The sequence below is a fragment of the Salvia splendens genome, chromosome 10 (genome assembly GCF_004379255.2).
Source record: "Salvia splendens isolate huo1 chromosome 10, SspV2, whole genome shotgun sequence".
NCBI lineage: Eukaryota > Viridiplantae > Streptophyta > Magnoliopsida > Lamiales > Lamiaceae > Salvia > Salvia splendens.
The window spans coordinates 18,417,181-18,434,583 of record NC_056041.1 but is presented as its reverse complement, the minus strand read 5'-3'; the positions used below and the strand labels follow the sequence as shown (position 1 = coordinate 18,434,583).

Genomic DNA, 17,403 nt, shown 5'->3' with positions numbered 1-17,403 from the left:
ATACAATATTTTCTCATATAAAAAATGAAATCAAGGTAGCGGCCACGCAACCATCCCACCTAATTCTATATTCTAAATATATATACAGCATCATTTTTTTTCAATGGATTTTCAAACTTCGTATGTAAATTAACATTTTTATAGTAGTATGTATATTGCTCGATTCGAACATGATAAATATGTTTACAGTTATGGGTAATAATTTATAAATGGCACATAACAGTTAACAGATAAAGTAGACGTATATGATCGACTCAAACCTGTACATTTAATTAAACAAAAATCATTTTGTATTACAATGTTTTAACATTTTCATAATTATGGGAAAATTTATGTATTTAATATGTATACGTACCCTAAATTTACGTATTTAATATATATTGGTAACTAATTAGCCCTTTACAATTATGAGTTGACAAATTTTGACTGCAAATGACGATAATTACTCCCAATCAAATTTGAAAGCAATAATTAATTACCTCAGACGCAAACAGGGGTCAATCTGGTAATATGACAAATCGCACGAACCCACATGCAATAAACATAATTTGGTATATGTAACAGCCCGTAATGTCGGACTTAGTGTAAAGCGCCCTGTAATCTCGTCATTGTGTGCCTCTGTACAGTAGAGAGAGAGAGATAGCTGACTACCTTTACGCAGAATATATTTAATTCTAGAGCGAGAATGTACAGCGAAAAATTCTTCTAAATTACAGAAACAGTACCTTCCCCATGACAGCACATGTTTAGAGAGAGAAACAACGATTCATTCATAAACTGAAATCTTATTCCACTAATCATATCTCCTGGATTGGATTTTGGTGTACATGTTTGGAAGAGAGAATTGTTAGTGGGGGAGAAGTTCCTTAAGTTAATCATCAAGAGAAAAAGGAGACTTTGCTTTTGCTTTTTGTTAAGTTGGGAGAATCTGGAGGCGCCGATCTGACTCACTGAGTTGAGGGCTCGGTCTCGCTCTGTGTTGATGATCTGAGGAGCAGGAGATCGAGTCTTACCAGATTCGTCAATGGTGAGTTCATTCGTTAAACGACTTCTCTGCTGCCGTTTTGATTGTTTTAGCATACCTGCAATTTTGGTTTGATTTGATTTCACTTCTGATTAGATTTGGAATGATTATGCAATGTGTTCTTCTTTTTTTGTAACTTTGGCGTTAGAACTTAGATAATTGCATTCTGCTGTATTTGGGGAAGGAGAGTGTTTGATCCTTAGTGAGGTGGAATGGAATTTTGTAAATTAGTACTGACATTTAGCAGAAAATGACCAATTTGATAAATTTTCATTGATTCAATCTGGAATTGGATGTTTGTTAGGAAACAACTTCCTGTAACTTCGAAGTTGGAAGGCAGCGTAGGAGCTGCCAACGGCATATGCTAAAAATTGGGGAATGCCGGTTGTTTCCTCTTTCGTCGATGCATGTTTTTTATCGTTCATATGAATGCTACCGTATATGTGAGCTTACATAATATTGAACTGTTTAATGCTCATTGACCCTCATCCCAAACACTAAGGATCTGAACATGATGTGTCTCGGTTCCAATCTAGTTGGCCAATGCTCGTCTCTCAACCTGCAAATTGATTAGTGAGCCCAAGGCAATGATAGGTTTATTTGGCTTTTGATTTCTTGTGATGTAGCTTATCCATTCTTATTGAAGCCTCCTATGTTAATGTCACTCGATAGAAGAGAAAAGAAGATCATCATTGAATTACGCAAAAGTCTGAACTAGAATCATATCCATTTAGTGACCATGATGGAATTGGAACTTGAAATGGGGTTGTAATACTGGCCTATTTACTTTAGACTTTAGGTACTTCTAATTGATTTGCAAGTTTGTTCATCTTTGGACTTGTGTCCCTTTTCTCAATCCTGGAAATGCCTTTGTGTATCTCAAGACTTTCTCCTCCCATAGCCACATAATTAGCTTGAGTCATCACAGTTCATAGCCATCCTCATAAATTTGCTCCTTGCACTGAGCTTGATATGGTGGCTTTCTTGAACATAGATCAAGTTGCCAGATTCCCAGGAAATCCGAGTCAGCTTCCACCAATCACTTCTGCCTTAAATTTCCCTTTACCCCTTTCTGACAAATTTATAGTTGTTTCCAGTTTCCACCAATCATTCCTCTTCACTAAGTCCCTTTATATCTTTGTAGTTCTTCTCTCAGCCCCAAAGATGATTGTCATGCATTCCTACAGCACTTGCTCACTAACTGTCGCTTCTGTGAGCTCTTGTCTTGATGGTTGATACATTCTTTTCCGCCCAGCCACCTTTTCCGTATCAGCATGTGCTGGCCCTTTCTCCACACCATCCATCATATCGCTGCTACATTTTCACTTTATTTCTTAAAACATTTTGCCTTCAAGGCTTCATGATCTTGCTGAGTTTTTTGCTTGCCACAGCATTAATTATTTTCTGGAAATTGGTGTGGAAATTTCTGGGTTTGTTATTGTATTGAGATTCCTTAGTGAGACATATTGCTGCTTTCTGGATATTATAAGGATCCCAAAAAACAAAAAAATGAAAAAAATTCGACAGCATATGTTAATAGGCTGAATACATCCTCATCTCATTTTCATCACTTAATAGCAGAACAATATATTTGATGTGATCTGATTACTTAAACTATATTTTAACCTGTTTAAACTGGATCTCTATCTGCTACTTGTTAGTTTTATGTGGTTGTTGCGATTTAGCTGATACTTATTGATCTAATGACTTTTGGCCTTGAGGGAATTCTCGGACAATGCTGCATCAAACGTGCTACTTTTATTTGTTGTTCCTTTTTCCTGCAAATAACGTTGCCTGGATTTTGAATTACCTACCATTTTACTAAACTCGTGCAATCTACAATTTGGCAAATGTTTTGTGGACGAAGGGAGTAGCTTTTTTAATTTTGAATTTTAATACAAATGAAGTTGATTATTGTTTTTTATATCTTTAAAGATAAATAATAAATGACCTGTACATAAGGCTGTCATTAAATTGTTAGAATAAGATAACTTCTTTTGTTGTATAACATAGTGTTTGTAAAAATTATTTATTGTTCGTAAACCTGTAATGATATACTAATAATGTTGAGTGGGAAATACATAAAACAAGGCTTAGCTTCTAAATTCTAAAAACATATTAATATAGGAGTATAATATGATTGAACTATTATTGCATGAAACAAGTTCTGTTTCATACATAATAAAAAAATTCAGACCTTGTTATATTACTATCTTATAAATAAATTAAAATCATCTTGTTTATAAATTGGTATTGGGCATGTGTGTTGGTAAGTTATTTATGTTAGCAATTAAAGATTTATTAACTAAGAACAAGTTATTTCCATTTCCCCCTGCTGTATGTAGAAAATAATGTAAGAAATATGTTTGTTTTGACATCTTTAGGAGTTTGATCAACTACAGTTTAAATTACTACAAAAAATCCTATGCCATCTATAGAACTATGAATGCTCTAATATGTTTCAATGTAAATGCATATACAATATAGTAATTGCATAATTTTAATTTATATTTAGCATTTCCATGGCCAAGTCATTTCACATATGAGTAAAATTCATAGAATAAGAAATATTTTATTGTAAGTATAGAAATAGCAATATGCATGACTTATGTTTAGATTCTTTTTTGAACCACTAATGATTTTTTTCACAAAAATAATAAGTTATTTTGTTTATAATAATAATAATAATAATAATAATAATAATAATCTGATACTATCCTTTTCATTTGTTAATAGATAAAAGGGCTTAGGTGCAAAATTTTCCCTAATGTTTTGGCTGAAGTTCAGCTACCCCATAACATTTGATTTTCTGGCAACTCAATAAATTTTTTTGAGGTGGAACTGTGCAACACAATATCGTTGTCTGAATCTCTGGCCCTGTTTCTATTTTTTTTATCATAGATAACTATAATGAATTACTACTATAATTTTAATACATTGATGATTTTTAGGCTAAAAAGTTTTGAAGCCTCGAAGGGAATTAAGAATATTGGAAAAACTATATAAAACATTGATAAAAATCTGAAATTAAAAATTACAATTTGCAAACCTAAAACCCAACATATAACTACAAAAATAAAACATGATAAATGAAATATATGTGATTATACTCCTAATTGGATACATATAACAGAAGATAACTCTACCGTACATTAACGTAATTGGAGTAAACTACCAAAATTTCACCATCCTACCATAATATATGCTCCCTCCTTCCCTCTTCAGTTGACCTATTTCTTTTCGTGGTCGTCATTTAGAAGAGTAAAGATTGTAGTGTAAAGGTGTGTGGCCAGCATATATAATGAAGTGTAAAGTGATTAACCAAAAAAACATGCCAAGTGATGTTGGAAACCTCAAAAGGAATTCAGGCCAAGTGAAATGGGACGGATGGAGTAGTGTGAAAGATATCCAAGTCAAAATAAGAGGTCTTATCTGATATTGTCAAGAAAATCAGCGGTAGAAGAATACCGTGGAACCTATTTTGGAATATTAATCTATCTATGCTGTCCATTTAGGATGGGAAGTGTAACTGGTATAAGATTTTTTTTGTTTCCGTTAGTTAGTACATAGTAAGTTAGTATTGCTAAATGTAATTAAAGCTATGTTACTAAAATCTCCCTTTATATATGTGGTTTTTTTCTGTATTTGGCGTGCAATTAAAACTATGCAGCCTATGTTGTTTGTTTCTATACTTGACTTGCAATTAAAACCATGTAGCCTTTGTTACTAAGCTCCACTTCTCCATTATTTGCTACTAAGCCACTGAGGGGCAGAGTTTAGGATCCGAGTTATGCACAATACTTGAAGAAACATCTTATCCAAGGCATTAGACTCATATATCAGATTGGTCCATGACCAATAATTGTCAAATATGTCATATGTGTACGCTATGATGGCTACTATCTCAAGAGTCTTGGCGAGCTTTGTTTTGGCTGATGTGAATTGAGGATATAAATAGTCCTTACAGACAATTTATACAAAGTGCTATCCCTGCTTGTATATCATGTACTCAATTGAAGTAACTAGACTGCATTTTGGTAGATAAGATTGTAGTATATATCATGAATGGATATTTTCACCAGTGTATTTTTTTATCTCTTCTAAGAATAGTTTTCTTCTCTCTAATGGGAGAACTCAACCTGAATCTTGTAGTCTGTGTATGTAGTGCAATACAGAGAGTAATACTTGTTCAGTCAAATTGTCCAACAAATTTCTTTCTTTTCTTGCAGGGATCACCAGTTAACATCACAGTTGGTTCTCATGTATGGGTTGAGGATCCTGCCTTGGCATGGGTTGATGGACAAGTGAGCCAGATAGATGGGCAAGATGTTCATGTGAAAACTAAAAATGGGAAACGGGTATATACTCAATCATTCTCCCTTGCTTATTAATGATTTATTACTTCTTTTATATAGTTATGGGTCAAAATCTTCTCCAATTTTCGGATTTCGGATTTCGGATTTATTACTTTTGCTCATGTCACTTGATAAGTGTTTCTTTACTGTAGACTAGGATTCAAAATATTTTCAATTCTGAATATATACTGAACCCCATTTTGAAAATTTTGTTCTGGAAAATTAACTGATGAATACTTTATGAATACACTTCACTTTATTTCTTATAGTAGTTGAGTGATGGATCAAATTACTGTGGCAGCTAATTCGCATGAACCTTTCAATGCTAACTGATCTTGCTAACTTGATTTTTTTGTATTAATTCATGCGGCTGGTGAAATTGATTGTAGTCAATTTGGCTATCTCGTGTTTCCTTAGGGTTACCTCTTGGTCAATCGGATTACAATACTGACTGTTGCTGTTTTATTGTGATGTCTGAGTTGGAGGTAACTGCCTTGTGCAGCTAAAACTGAAAAAATAAGCATAAGCTGGATTATAATTAAATTTGAAAAACATAATGTTCTTGTAACATTTCATTGGTATCTACACCAGCCTATGGACATACATGCAGTGGATGTTTGTGATACTGATACATCATACATGGCATGTTAGTACTTGAAAACACCTAGTGGCTGATGGCCTGGAACGATCATTATACTGATTTATTTCAAGTTGCTCTTCCCCTTCAACATCAACTCTGGGCACAATTTTAAATTGTCTTTCTTTAGAAGCTCATATTGTTTCTCACTTACCAATGTGCTTGTTTCGTAACCGATCGATGTGTTCCTTTTCCAAGTTTATACCGTTCTAACAATCTTTAGTTATAATTTATTTTTCTTTTGGTTAACATGATTCAACTATTAGTGTATTTCATGTTCTGGGATCAGCCAATATGTTTGTTTATGTGCTTTTATGCTTTATCTGCAGTTGTTATACTGGCTAATGGTTGAACCTTATTTTTCATATTTTTTAATAGTTTTTTTAAAAAAATGTTGGGCTTGTGGAATGATGGGCAGGCTAGGCCTGCTCTATTATAGTTTCCACAGTTCCTGTTCTAGTGTTCTTACAATGTCATGGCTCCAAGGTCTTCCCCAAGTCACCTGAAAATATAATATCCTAAACCTTGCAGGTCGTCGCAAACATCTCAAAAGTATTTCCCAAGGATACTGAAGCACCACCTGGAGGTGTGGATGATATGACTAAGCTTTCATATCTTCATGAACCAGGGGTCCTGCAAAACCTGGCGACAAGATATGAACTAAACGAAATATATGTAAGCCTTATGTTATACCTTTATTGGAACTATAATCTAGCAAAAGTGCAAAAGTAGTTCTCTTAATGTTCTCTTCTGTGGTCCATTTACTTTTCAGACTTATACTGGAAATATTCTGATTGCAATAAACCCTTTCCAAAGATTACCTCATCTGTATGATACTCACATGATGGAGCAATACAAAGGGGCAGCACTTGGAGAGCTCAGTCCTCATGTTTTTGCAATTGCAGATGTTGCTTACAGGTGATATTGACAAACATGCAGAATAATTTTAGTTTTACTCTCGTTTCCTAGTATTTTTGGGATCTGTGTGGTAAATGTTACATGCTATCTTCTTCTCTCAGGGCAATGATCAATGAGGGAAAGAGCAACTCCATTTTAGTTAGTGGAGAAAGCGGTGCTGGTAAAACTGAAACAACTAAGATGCTCATGAGATATCTTGCATATTTGGGTGGTCGGTCTGGAGTAGAAGGACGAACCGTTGAACAACAAGTTCTAGAGGTAAGCTTGGAGCTTATGCTTGACAACCAATATTTCTTCAAAACAGAATCTCTATACAAAGTCTCGTGATTATGATGTTGTCTCAATTGGTTTTCTATTGGTAATGAATTCAGTCAAACCCAGTTCTTGAAGCATTTGGAAATGCCAAAACCGTCAGAAACAATAACTCAAGGTGAGTGACTCTGCTAAGCTTCTCTAACTAAACATGTTTGAGAATACTTTATACTAAGATCTTTGTTGCACAATTGAACATATTTCCTGTATTTGTTTGAAAAAGTTAACTACATGGCATTGATTTTACTGGTGCTGCATCATACAGTCGTTTTGGTAAATTTGTTGAGATCCAATTTGACAAAAGTGGGAGGATATCTGGAGCAGCTGTTAGAACTTACTTGCTGGAGAGATCTCGTGTTTGCCAGATTTCAGATCCTGAAAGAAACTACCATTGCTTCTATCTTCTCTGTGCAGCACCACCTGAAGTACTTCTTCTCATTTCCTTGTGGCTTTGTTCCTTATTTCTATGAAAGCTTATATTATATTTTGCTAGAGCTGCATCCATCTTTGTAATATGGAGTCCATTTTCTGTAGGAAAGAGAGAAGTACAAGCTTGGAAGCCCAGAATCATTCCACTATCTGAACCAATCTAAGTGTTACAAACTCGATGGAATAAGTGATGCTGAAGAGTACCTTGCGACTAGAAGGGCTATGGATATAGTAGGAATAAGTGAGGAAGAGCAGGTTGTACCTCACTCAAAAGACACTATATTAATGTGCCCACCAGTTTCATTCTCAATTTTATATTCAATGTCAAAATTTATTAAGTTCTAATTTCTAATGGCTTTTTGTCTTTTCAGGAGGCAATATTCAGGATTGTTGCTGCAATTCTTCATCTGGGAAATATTGAGTTTTCCAAGGGGAAGGAGATTGATTCTTCGGTGGTTAAGGATGAGAAGTCAAGGTTTCATCTCAACACGACGGCCGAATTACTCAAGTAAGAAGATGTTTTTTCTTCCTTTCTGTTTCTATCCTTTTTTCCCACGACTTTTAAGGATGATCATATCCACCTATGGTGAATTATACGTGCCGAACTTGGTGGAATAGGTGTGATCCAAAGAGCTTAGAAGATGCACTTATTAAGCGAGTTATGGTGACACCTGAAGAAATTATCACCAGAACTCTTGATCCAGAAGCTGCCTTGGGTAGCCGAGATGCTTTGGCAAAGACTGTATATTCTCGACTTTTTGACTGGTAAAGTAAAAGCACTTAGTGATCTAATAGGCAGGTATAATATATGTAATGTAACATGCATTTTAGATGTTTGAATTGAACTCTCGCTCTGTACTGTTTACAGGATTGTGGAAAAAATAAATATCTCAATTGGGCAGGATCGTAACTCCAAAGCAATAATAGGAGTTCTTGATATATATGGTTTTGAAAGTTTTAAGCAAAACAGGCAAGCTTTACCTGTATATATCATTTGCAATGTACAGTTCACTTGTGTTGTTCTGACTCTTTATATGGTGCCAGTTTTGAGCAGTTTTGTATCAATTATACGAATGAAAAATTGCAGCAGCATTTTAACCAGGTTTTTTCAGTTTTTTTTTTCTGAAATCAAAGTTGTTTCTGATAAAATTATCTCATCTACTTATTTGAGGTCTTAAGCATCCACCTATTTATTTCAGCACGTCTTTAAGATGGAACAAGAAGATTATGAGAAAGAACAGATAAACTGGAGCTACATTGAGTTTGTTGATAACCAAGATGTTCTAGATCTAATTGAGAAGGTTTGAGGCTCTGAAATTCTATTTGTTTGATGCGTATAGTTTATTGCTTTTAATGAATGTTTTATTATTATTATTATTGTTGTTGTTGTTATTATTATTATCTTATTTGGCATAGGTACTTTTAGTTATTGATTTCCTTGGATCCCTAATAATATTCTGTAAATTAGTCCATTCCAGTAATATATCATTTTCTTCTATTTGTGCAGAAACCAGGAGGAATAATTTCGTTGCTAGATGAAGCTTGGTATGCCTTCTCAATGTTTATGTCCTTTACTTTCCTAATGTTCAAGTTTATTGTGTAACTTGAGTTAGATCAATTGTTGTCATTGAGGTGGCTGGGTTTTTATGTTTTTTGTTCTGTTTTTCTTTGGTGTTAGGTGAGCATAGTACATAATTTTTACTATTTTTCCATTTATCTTACACTTTTTTTTATCATTCAAGCTTCTGTTTCTATGTATTTTGATGTTAATATATTACTTTTTGTGTGCAGCATGTTTCCTAAATCTACTCATGAAACATTTGCTCAGAAGTTGTATCAGACTTTTACCAAAAATAAGCGTTTCATCAAGCCCAAACTCTCGCGTACCAATTTTGCAATATCTCACTATGCAGGAGAGGTGATGATGCATTGCCTTTCAAATATAAGCTTATCTAGCGACCAATTGCATTAGACACTTGTGAAATAATATCTTGTACCTCTTCTGAAATTGTAGGTGTTATACATGGCAGATCTTTTCCTGGACAAGAACAAAGATTATGTGGTGGCAGAGCATCAAGATTTATTAACAGCTTCAAAATGCTCTTTTGCAGCCGGTTTATTTCCTCCTAGTCCAGAAGAATCATCGAAGTCCTCCAAGTTTTCATCAATAGGATCACGCTTTAAGGTCATCTCGAATATGTCTAGTTCTTACAAAGCCTTTTATACATCCAAGGAATATCTAAGGCACTTGTAGTGGAGTGGAATCTTTAGGGATTTCAACCCTAGGAAAATGTCTTTTGTACGTGAATGGCAACTAACAGAATGTTCCTCCTGTTTGCTTCTGATCACGTGAAACATGTTTATGCTGATTGTTTCTTTCAAAGATGTGTGATAATCATATAGTTGGAGCATATTATCTATTTGGTTGTAGTCACCCCTTGAAATTTCTGGCACATCTTAGCCACTGAAGAGTAAACATAACCATTTTATAGTTTGCTTTGGCATTCTGTAATTCCCCCCCTTTTTCACTTCAAATTTGTCCGTTGAGAGTTGTAAAAAGAATTGATACAATCTGATTTTAAGTGTCTGGTTTAGTCTCTCTACACATGGATTTTCAGTTTGACCCATTGGAACAACTTAAATGGTTAAGATTAAGTAGTTTATAGTTGGTCTTTAAGTGCCTGTGGCTGTGAGCTGGTAGATTCACTTACTTTCGAATTGTTTCTGCCACAAGGTATAGATGTTGCATTGAGATTTTGATTTTTTGGGCTAGAAACATCAACAGAAGGTATGGAGGGGCATAATTGTTGTTAAAATAAAATGGACCTGGGGGTGAACTGTGGATTTGGAGGTGAATAGTTGATACAGTATATGTGGATGTCTGGCTTATGCTTACAATTATTTGGATGTATGTTGTGTGTTTTTTTTGTTTACATTGATGCTTAAAGAATCTTTTTATGAGTTTGTTCCTTAAGATTCACTAAAGGCTCCGGAAAATGCATTGTGAGTTTTCAGCTTATATACAATTGGTGGGTTGTACGGTGCATTAACCAAATCTATGCTTGCAGCTGCAACTTGTATCTTTAATGGACACACTGAATTCAACGGAACCTCATTACATCAGATGTGTGAAACCAAACAATGTCCTGAAGCCTGCTATTTTTGAGAATGTCAACATTATTCAGCAACTGCGATGTGGTGTAAGTATTTTGGGAAACCTTGATCTTGCTTGGAATATCATTTGATCATACAAGCTTTGTTTGACTTTTGAATTATCGCTATCTCTTTTTGGAGAATCATGTAATAAAATATTCGGTACAATGTAGGGTGTTCTCGAAGCTATCAGAATCAGTTGTGCTGGATACCCCACCAGACGTTTATTTGACGAGTTTCTTCTGCGGTTTGGTGTTCTTGCTCCTGAAGTTTTAGATGGGAAGTAAGTCTCTCTGTTTGATGCTTTAAACTGGTTCTTTTTTCAATCTAACACGTGTCTCGGTCTGTTATTATATTGCTTCGTTTTTTCTTATTAACAAGTCCATGAAATATGATATTAACCTGTGCAGCATTGGTGAGAAGGCTGCATGTCAGATGATCTTGGATAAAATGAGATTAGAGGGCTATCAGGTAATTGCTTAAAAATGGTTATCTTACCCTTAATTAATGTCATATACATACAATTATCTCTTTTAGGCTTGAAATTATTACTGGTTATGCATTTTTGTAACATACTTCCATTCTCTGGTACAAGGTCTAATATATGTGTTATGCATTTAATTTGAATTTGCAGCTAGGTAAGACAAAGGTCTTCCTTCGAGCTGGTCAGATGGCTGAACTAGATGCTAGAAGAGCCGAAGTTCTTGGAAATGCAGCCAAAACAATTCAAAGGCAAATTCGTACTTATATTGCTCGGAGAGATTTCGTAGTATTGCGGAGAGCTGCAATACAATTACAGTCATGTTGGCGAGGTACCTCTATATTCTTCACATCCGAATATCTGATTTCAGACTTTATTATTTATTCCAGGAAAATAAACTCTCAACACGGAAAAGAATATGCATATATTTTAAGTTTCAGGCATAAGACATTTGAGAAAATGCATCTCCATCTACATGTTAAAAAGAATGCCAATATACAAGTCCACTGGCTGGACTCATTATCTGTGAGCACATATTAACTTTCTGATCTAAGTTTGAGATGATTCTATTGCGTTTCGATATATTCACAAAATGGATGTTGATTTAACTAGTTGACTAATTTTGAGAATGTTAAAACTCTTAATTCTTGTCCCACATCGACTTGGTGATGATCCTAGCTCCTCTATATAAGTGTGGATAACCCTCCCCCTTATAAGGCATTTTAAGGGGTGAGTGGCCCATTTCTAATATGGTATCAGAACGGGCCCAAGTCGATGATGGATTTTATCTCTTTATCTCTTCTCTTGCCTACCCACGTGATGGAAGTTCGATGTGTCATTCCGGCCCACACGTGAGGGGGCGTGTTAAAACTCTTAATTCTTGTCTCACATCGACTTGGTGATGATCCTAAGTGTGGATAACCCTCCCCGTTATAAGGCCTTTTAAGGGGTGAGTGACTCATTTCTAATAGAGAAAATTAACAGTGGTTCTACAATCATTTCTTGAATTTTGAATAGAATCTTCATCCATAAGCTAATCTAACTAGAGTTATAGAAGATTATCCATGTGCCTTGAACTTCACCTTGCCAATTGCTAATAATTCCATTTGACTGTCATCTTGCAATTTTAGATGTTTGCCTGTTCAAAAATAATGTTTGTTTTATTTGTCATTGGCTAGCTATTTCCGCTTGCAATTTCTATGAGCAATTGCGTCGTGAAGCTGCTGTTCTCAAGATTCAGAAGAACTTCAGATGTTACACTGCCCGGATATCTTACAAAGCATTGCAGAATTCTGCTATCATAGTGCAGACTGGCATGAGGGCAATGACCGCTCGTGGCGAACATAGATTCAGAAAACAGACCAAGGCTGCAATTAAAATTCAGGTTACGATATCACTTTCATACTGCAAAAAGCCCAACAGAAGATTCATGCAACTGGAGATTGTAACTATTGACACATCCTTTTGCTGCTCATATGCAGGCCCACGCACGTGGTCACAGAGAATATTCGTACTACAAAAGTCTCCAAAAGGCTGCTATTGTTACACAATGTGGTTGGAGGCAGCGTGTTGCTCGGAAAGAGCTCCGAAAGCTTCGAATGGTTCTGATCAATCCTTTTTGTCTATTTTCATTCTGAGAGTCCGATTTCTTCTTGCACATTGTATGACATGTTGTCTATGGACAGGCTTCTAGGGAAACGGGAGCCTTAAAAGAAGCGAAAGACAAGCTAGAAAAAAAAGTAGAGGAGCTTACCTGGCGCTTGCAGTTTGAGAAGCGATTAAGGGTAAATCCTTTTGAAAATTTTTGTGGTCCTTAACTATTTATTTACTTGACTTGATTGACATTTTGTTGAACGTAGACCGAGTTGGAGGAAACAAAAGCACAAGAAATTACTAAGTTGCAGGAGGCATTACATTCAATGCAAATACAAGTGGAAGAAGCAAACGCTAGGGTGATAAAAGAACAGGAAGCAGCTCGCAAGGCAATCGAAGATGCACCACCAGTCATTAAAGAAACCCCAGTTGTGGTCGAAGACACAGCAAAGATTGATACATTAACAGCCGAGGTAGAAAGTCTCAAGGTAAGAATAATTGCGGACAATATTAGCATTTGATCTGATCACATCTTTGTTTACTCCCTAATAGGGAACTTATGAGTGAAGTGCTAGCAGCAGCATCTAATTAACTGGTTTCTATTTTGAATGGTTATTGAGAATAGAATCTATTCTCAGTCATCTTTTTGATAAGTTTATTTTGATTTGTTAGTCATATAATCAATATTTTAAGACGGACTACGAAGTAATTCTACAACCCATTTCACCATTATCTGCAGGCTTTGCTGCTTCTGGAGAAACAGGCTGCAGAAGAGGCTAAAAAGGTCTGTGCAGAAGCTGAATCCAAAAATGTGGATTTCGCTAAAAAGTTAGAGGAGGCTGCTGGAAAAGTGGATCAGCTTCAAGATTCCACACAAAGGTATATTTACTGAAAGTAAATGCAGAATTATATGATTTTCATTTGGTCAATATCTACTTGTTCTTTGTGACTTTTTTTTATATTGTGATTGTTTCTTATCTTATATCAGACTTGAAGAGAAGCTATCGAACCTTGAGTCGGAGAATCAAGTACTTCGTCAACAAGCCCTAACTATGTCACCTACAGCGAAAACTGTGCCTGCAAGATCCAGGACAACTATCATTCAGGTATTGCTAATTTGATTTCATTGTCATATTTGCTCCAGTTTAGACATTCTTATTTCCTTGTTAATGTTACAGAGACCTCAGGAGAATGGAAATATTCACAATGCAGAAACAAAGCCTAATTATGTAAGACTGTCACCACTGTGATTTTTCATTGTAGCAATGGAAAAATTATGAACTTTGTGGTTTTGATATCATTGATATGTATTTTCTGCTGCTTATGATAGGATACGGCCCTTGTCGTGGCATCTCCAAAGGAACCTGAATCTGAAGAAAAACCACAGAAATCTCTTAATGAAAAGCAGCAAGTAAGTAGCTTGCAAATGTATTTATCCGAATTAAAAGTTGTGATGGCTGTGCAAGTTTCCGTACACCTCTTTCCTCTAACCCCAATCAATCATTAATCTATTTTTCTGTGTTCCGTAGGAAAACCAAGACCTTCTGGTAAAATGTATTTCTGAGGATCTGGGTTTCGCTGGTGGCAAACCTGTTGCTGCTTGTCTTATTTACAAAAGCCTTCTTCACTGGAGGTCGTTTGAGGTTGAGAGGACAACTGTGTTTGACCGCATAATCCAGTCTGTAGCTTCATCCATAGAGGTTGGTAAATTGTTATGTACACATTTATAGCCTTCACTATATGATCAATTGACACATGAATTTGCTGTAAGTCTTCATGAAGTTGTCTGGCCAAGGAAGCTATTTAATGATGCCTTTCCAATCACTAAAAGTACTGATTCTCGAACTCCTCTGCAGGTCCCTGATAACAATGACGTTCTAGCCTACTGGTTATGTAATACATCGACTCTGTTAATGCTGCTTCAACATACACTCAAAGCAAGCGGGGCAGCTAGCTTAACCCCCCACAGACGGAGGTCATCATCAGCTTCTCTTTTTGGGAGGATGTCACAAGTATGCAGTGCCGTGTTATTTTATCTTCCTTCTGATTATCACCTGGTCATACTTGAGTTTTTACGCCTCTGTTATTCTTGACATTGATTTTTGAAGGGATTGAGGACATCACCTCAGACTCCTGCACTGTCGTTTCTGAATGGTCGGATGCTTGGTAGACTAGATGATATGAGGCAAGTAGAAGCCAAGTATCCTGCCTTGTTGTTCAAGCAGCAGCTTACTGCTTTTCTGGAAAAAATATATGGAATGATCAGAGACAACTTAAAGAAAGAAATTTCCCCTTTGATTGGGTTATGTATCCAGGTAATCCAGCAATAACTGTTGAGAATGGTACTTGGATTCCAATTTTAGATTCCTCCACCACTCCCATTTTATTCTTGTGTTTGTATCGGCTGTCCCCATATTTGAGATTCTATTCTGGCCCGGAACTTTTTAAGTTAAAAGTGACTTTTTTAGTCTGAGTATGTGTATGGCATTTGGTTGATAACCCATCATTTCATTTTCTGCCGAGTGAGAAAACTTTCTTTATTTTACGCAGGCTCCCAGGACATCTCGTTCAAGTTTAGTTAAAGGCCGTACCCAAGCTAATGCTGTTGCTCAACAAGCACTAATTGCTCATTGGCAGAGCATTGTGAAAAATCTAAACAACTACTTGAAGATCATGAAAGCAAATTATGTGAGTTCCAATTTTTTTCTTAAATTTGGGTTATTTGAAATCTGTTCTTTCAGTTTATATATACTCGTGTTCTTTCTGTTACACAATGTAGGTTCCATCTATCCTGGTCCGGAAGATTTTCACTCAAATATTTTCTTTCATCAATGTCCAATTATTCAACAGGTAAGTCATATCTGTGATCTTAAAATACATGATGTTACAGTAATATCCTTTTGGATTTAGAATTTGGCATTGGAGGAATTGATGTTTGATGTCTTCTCTTTTCATATATTTTCAGCCTTCTTTTACGGCGCGAATGTTGCTCATTCAGCAATGGGGAGTATGTCAAATCAGGGTTGGCTGAATTAGAACAATGGTGCTCTAATGCAACCGAGGAAGTAAGCTCTCCTTCGATCATTTTGTTTGTTACCAACGACCTTATATAGTGCTTTTACCAACATATACGGTGACCAGTATGTAGGCTCAGCTTGGGATGAACTGAAGCATATTAGACAGGCAGTTGGATTTTTGGTGAGAATATCACATTCAATTCCTCTCATGGTTCCAACATAGTTTATCATGCTTGTATTGATTGTTTGCTAATTGAATCCTCATCGGCTCGTATTTCAGGTCATTCATCAAAAGCCCAAGAAGACGTTGAATGAACTTACAAATGAACTTTGTCCCGTAAGTTGACCTTCATCCTGCTTTTTGTTCTTTCCCCACTGCATTAGACTTTCTTACGAAACTAAATTTTCGTATTTTAACGTCTCCATTGTTTTGACAGGTGCTAAGCATTCAACAGCTATACAGGATTAGCACCATGTACTGGGATGATAAATATGGCACTCATAGTGTTTCTGCAGATGTAAGCAGTTTCTTTAGCCAGTCTGTCTTTGCACGACCTCATTCTCGTTTCCATTTTCCTGTCGACTTATGTCATATCCTACAAATTTTGTAGGTAATTTCAAGTATAAGAGTTATGATGACAGAGGAATCTCAGAATTCGGTTAACAGTTCCTTTCTGTTGGATGACGACTCGAGGTAGGTCTTCTTTTACTTGGTTTCCACTCCCTTTTACTAGCAAGAGCGATTCTTTTTCAGTTAGCTGTCTTTGTATAAGTTGAGCTGCAACAACAATGTGAAAGTAAAATCAATCTTAGCAAATCATTTCTCCATTATGTTGGATGATGTATCCTGATAATTAAATTTATGTATTTTATTTTTTAACCACCTTTTGCAGCATTCCCTTCTCTGTTGATGACCTCTCCAAAACCATGCCACAAGTAGATGTGGCTGATGTGGAACCTCCCCCGTTAATCCGTGAAAACTCAGGATTCGTATTTTTACTTCAACGATCCGAATCATGATCTTGCTATCATCGCCATTGAAGTTGAATCCATACAAGAAAAGCATGTGAATCTTTGTGCATACACTACTATTGTAATTGTGTTCATTTCCATTGTATATTTTCATCACAATTTGCTCGGCCAACAGTAATTGGTTGTTGTCCGCGTCAATTCCAATTTTCGGGCCTCATGCCTCGTCGGCGTGAGGGGCATTGTTAGGAAGGCCACACGGCCTAATTAGGTTTGCCATGATATGTAATTTATAGCATATGCATTGGCGTTTCTTCATGATTCATTTTGTTTTTTTCGTGTGCTGTAAAGTGATAGTTGTGTGAAGAGTGGCTGAAGGTTATTAATTCTTCTTTTATTGAAATTTAGATTGTCACAAGAAATTGTATATGTTTGAAGTATGATTTATTCAATTTAATTCTCTATATAATAGAAGGATTTTTCTTCTCTTACCCTTCCATTTTATTCATCGTTTG

The 17,403-nt window shown here is 35.8% G+C and overlaps 1 protein-coding gene across 1 annotated transcript; it reads left to right on the top strand.

Annotated features, from left to right (window-relative positions):
- The first annotated feature begins 625 nt into the window (after positions 1-625).
- On the top strand, positions 626-17,380 carry LOC121753224 (myosin-17-like). The gene is made up of 39 exons (XM_042148436.1): positions 626-1,027; positions 5,254-5,382; positions 6,548-6,691; positions 6,789-6,934; positions 7,036-7,192; positions 7,306-7,364; positions 7,512-7,671; positions 7,781-7,930; positions 8,047-8,183; positions 8,294-8,440; positions 8,544-8,645; positions 8,720-8,777; positions 8,875-8,976; positions 9,183-9,220; positions 9,467-9,593; positions 9,690-9,860; positions 10,744-10,875; positions 11,002-11,111; positions 11,239-11,299; positions 11,463-11,640; positions 12,488-12,693; positions 12,791-12,910; positions 12,995-13,093; positions 13,169-13,390; positions 13,642-13,781; positions 13,891-14,008; positions 14,081-14,131; positions 14,233-14,313; positions 14,432-14,602; positions 14,759-14,914; positions 15,011-15,217; positions 15,453-15,590; positions 15,682-15,752; positions 15,868-15,967; positions 16,044-16,100; positions 16,200-16,256; positions 16,357-16,437; positions 16,531-16,613; positions 16,813-17,380. The coding sequence occupies exons 1-39, from the start codon at positions 1,025-1,027 to the stop codon at positions 16,937-16,939; spliced, it is 4,596 nt and encodes a 1,531-aa protein (XP_042004370.1). The 5' UTR covers positions 626-1,024; the 3' UTR covers positions 16,940-17,380.
- Positions 17,381-17,403: the final 23 nt, after the last annotated feature.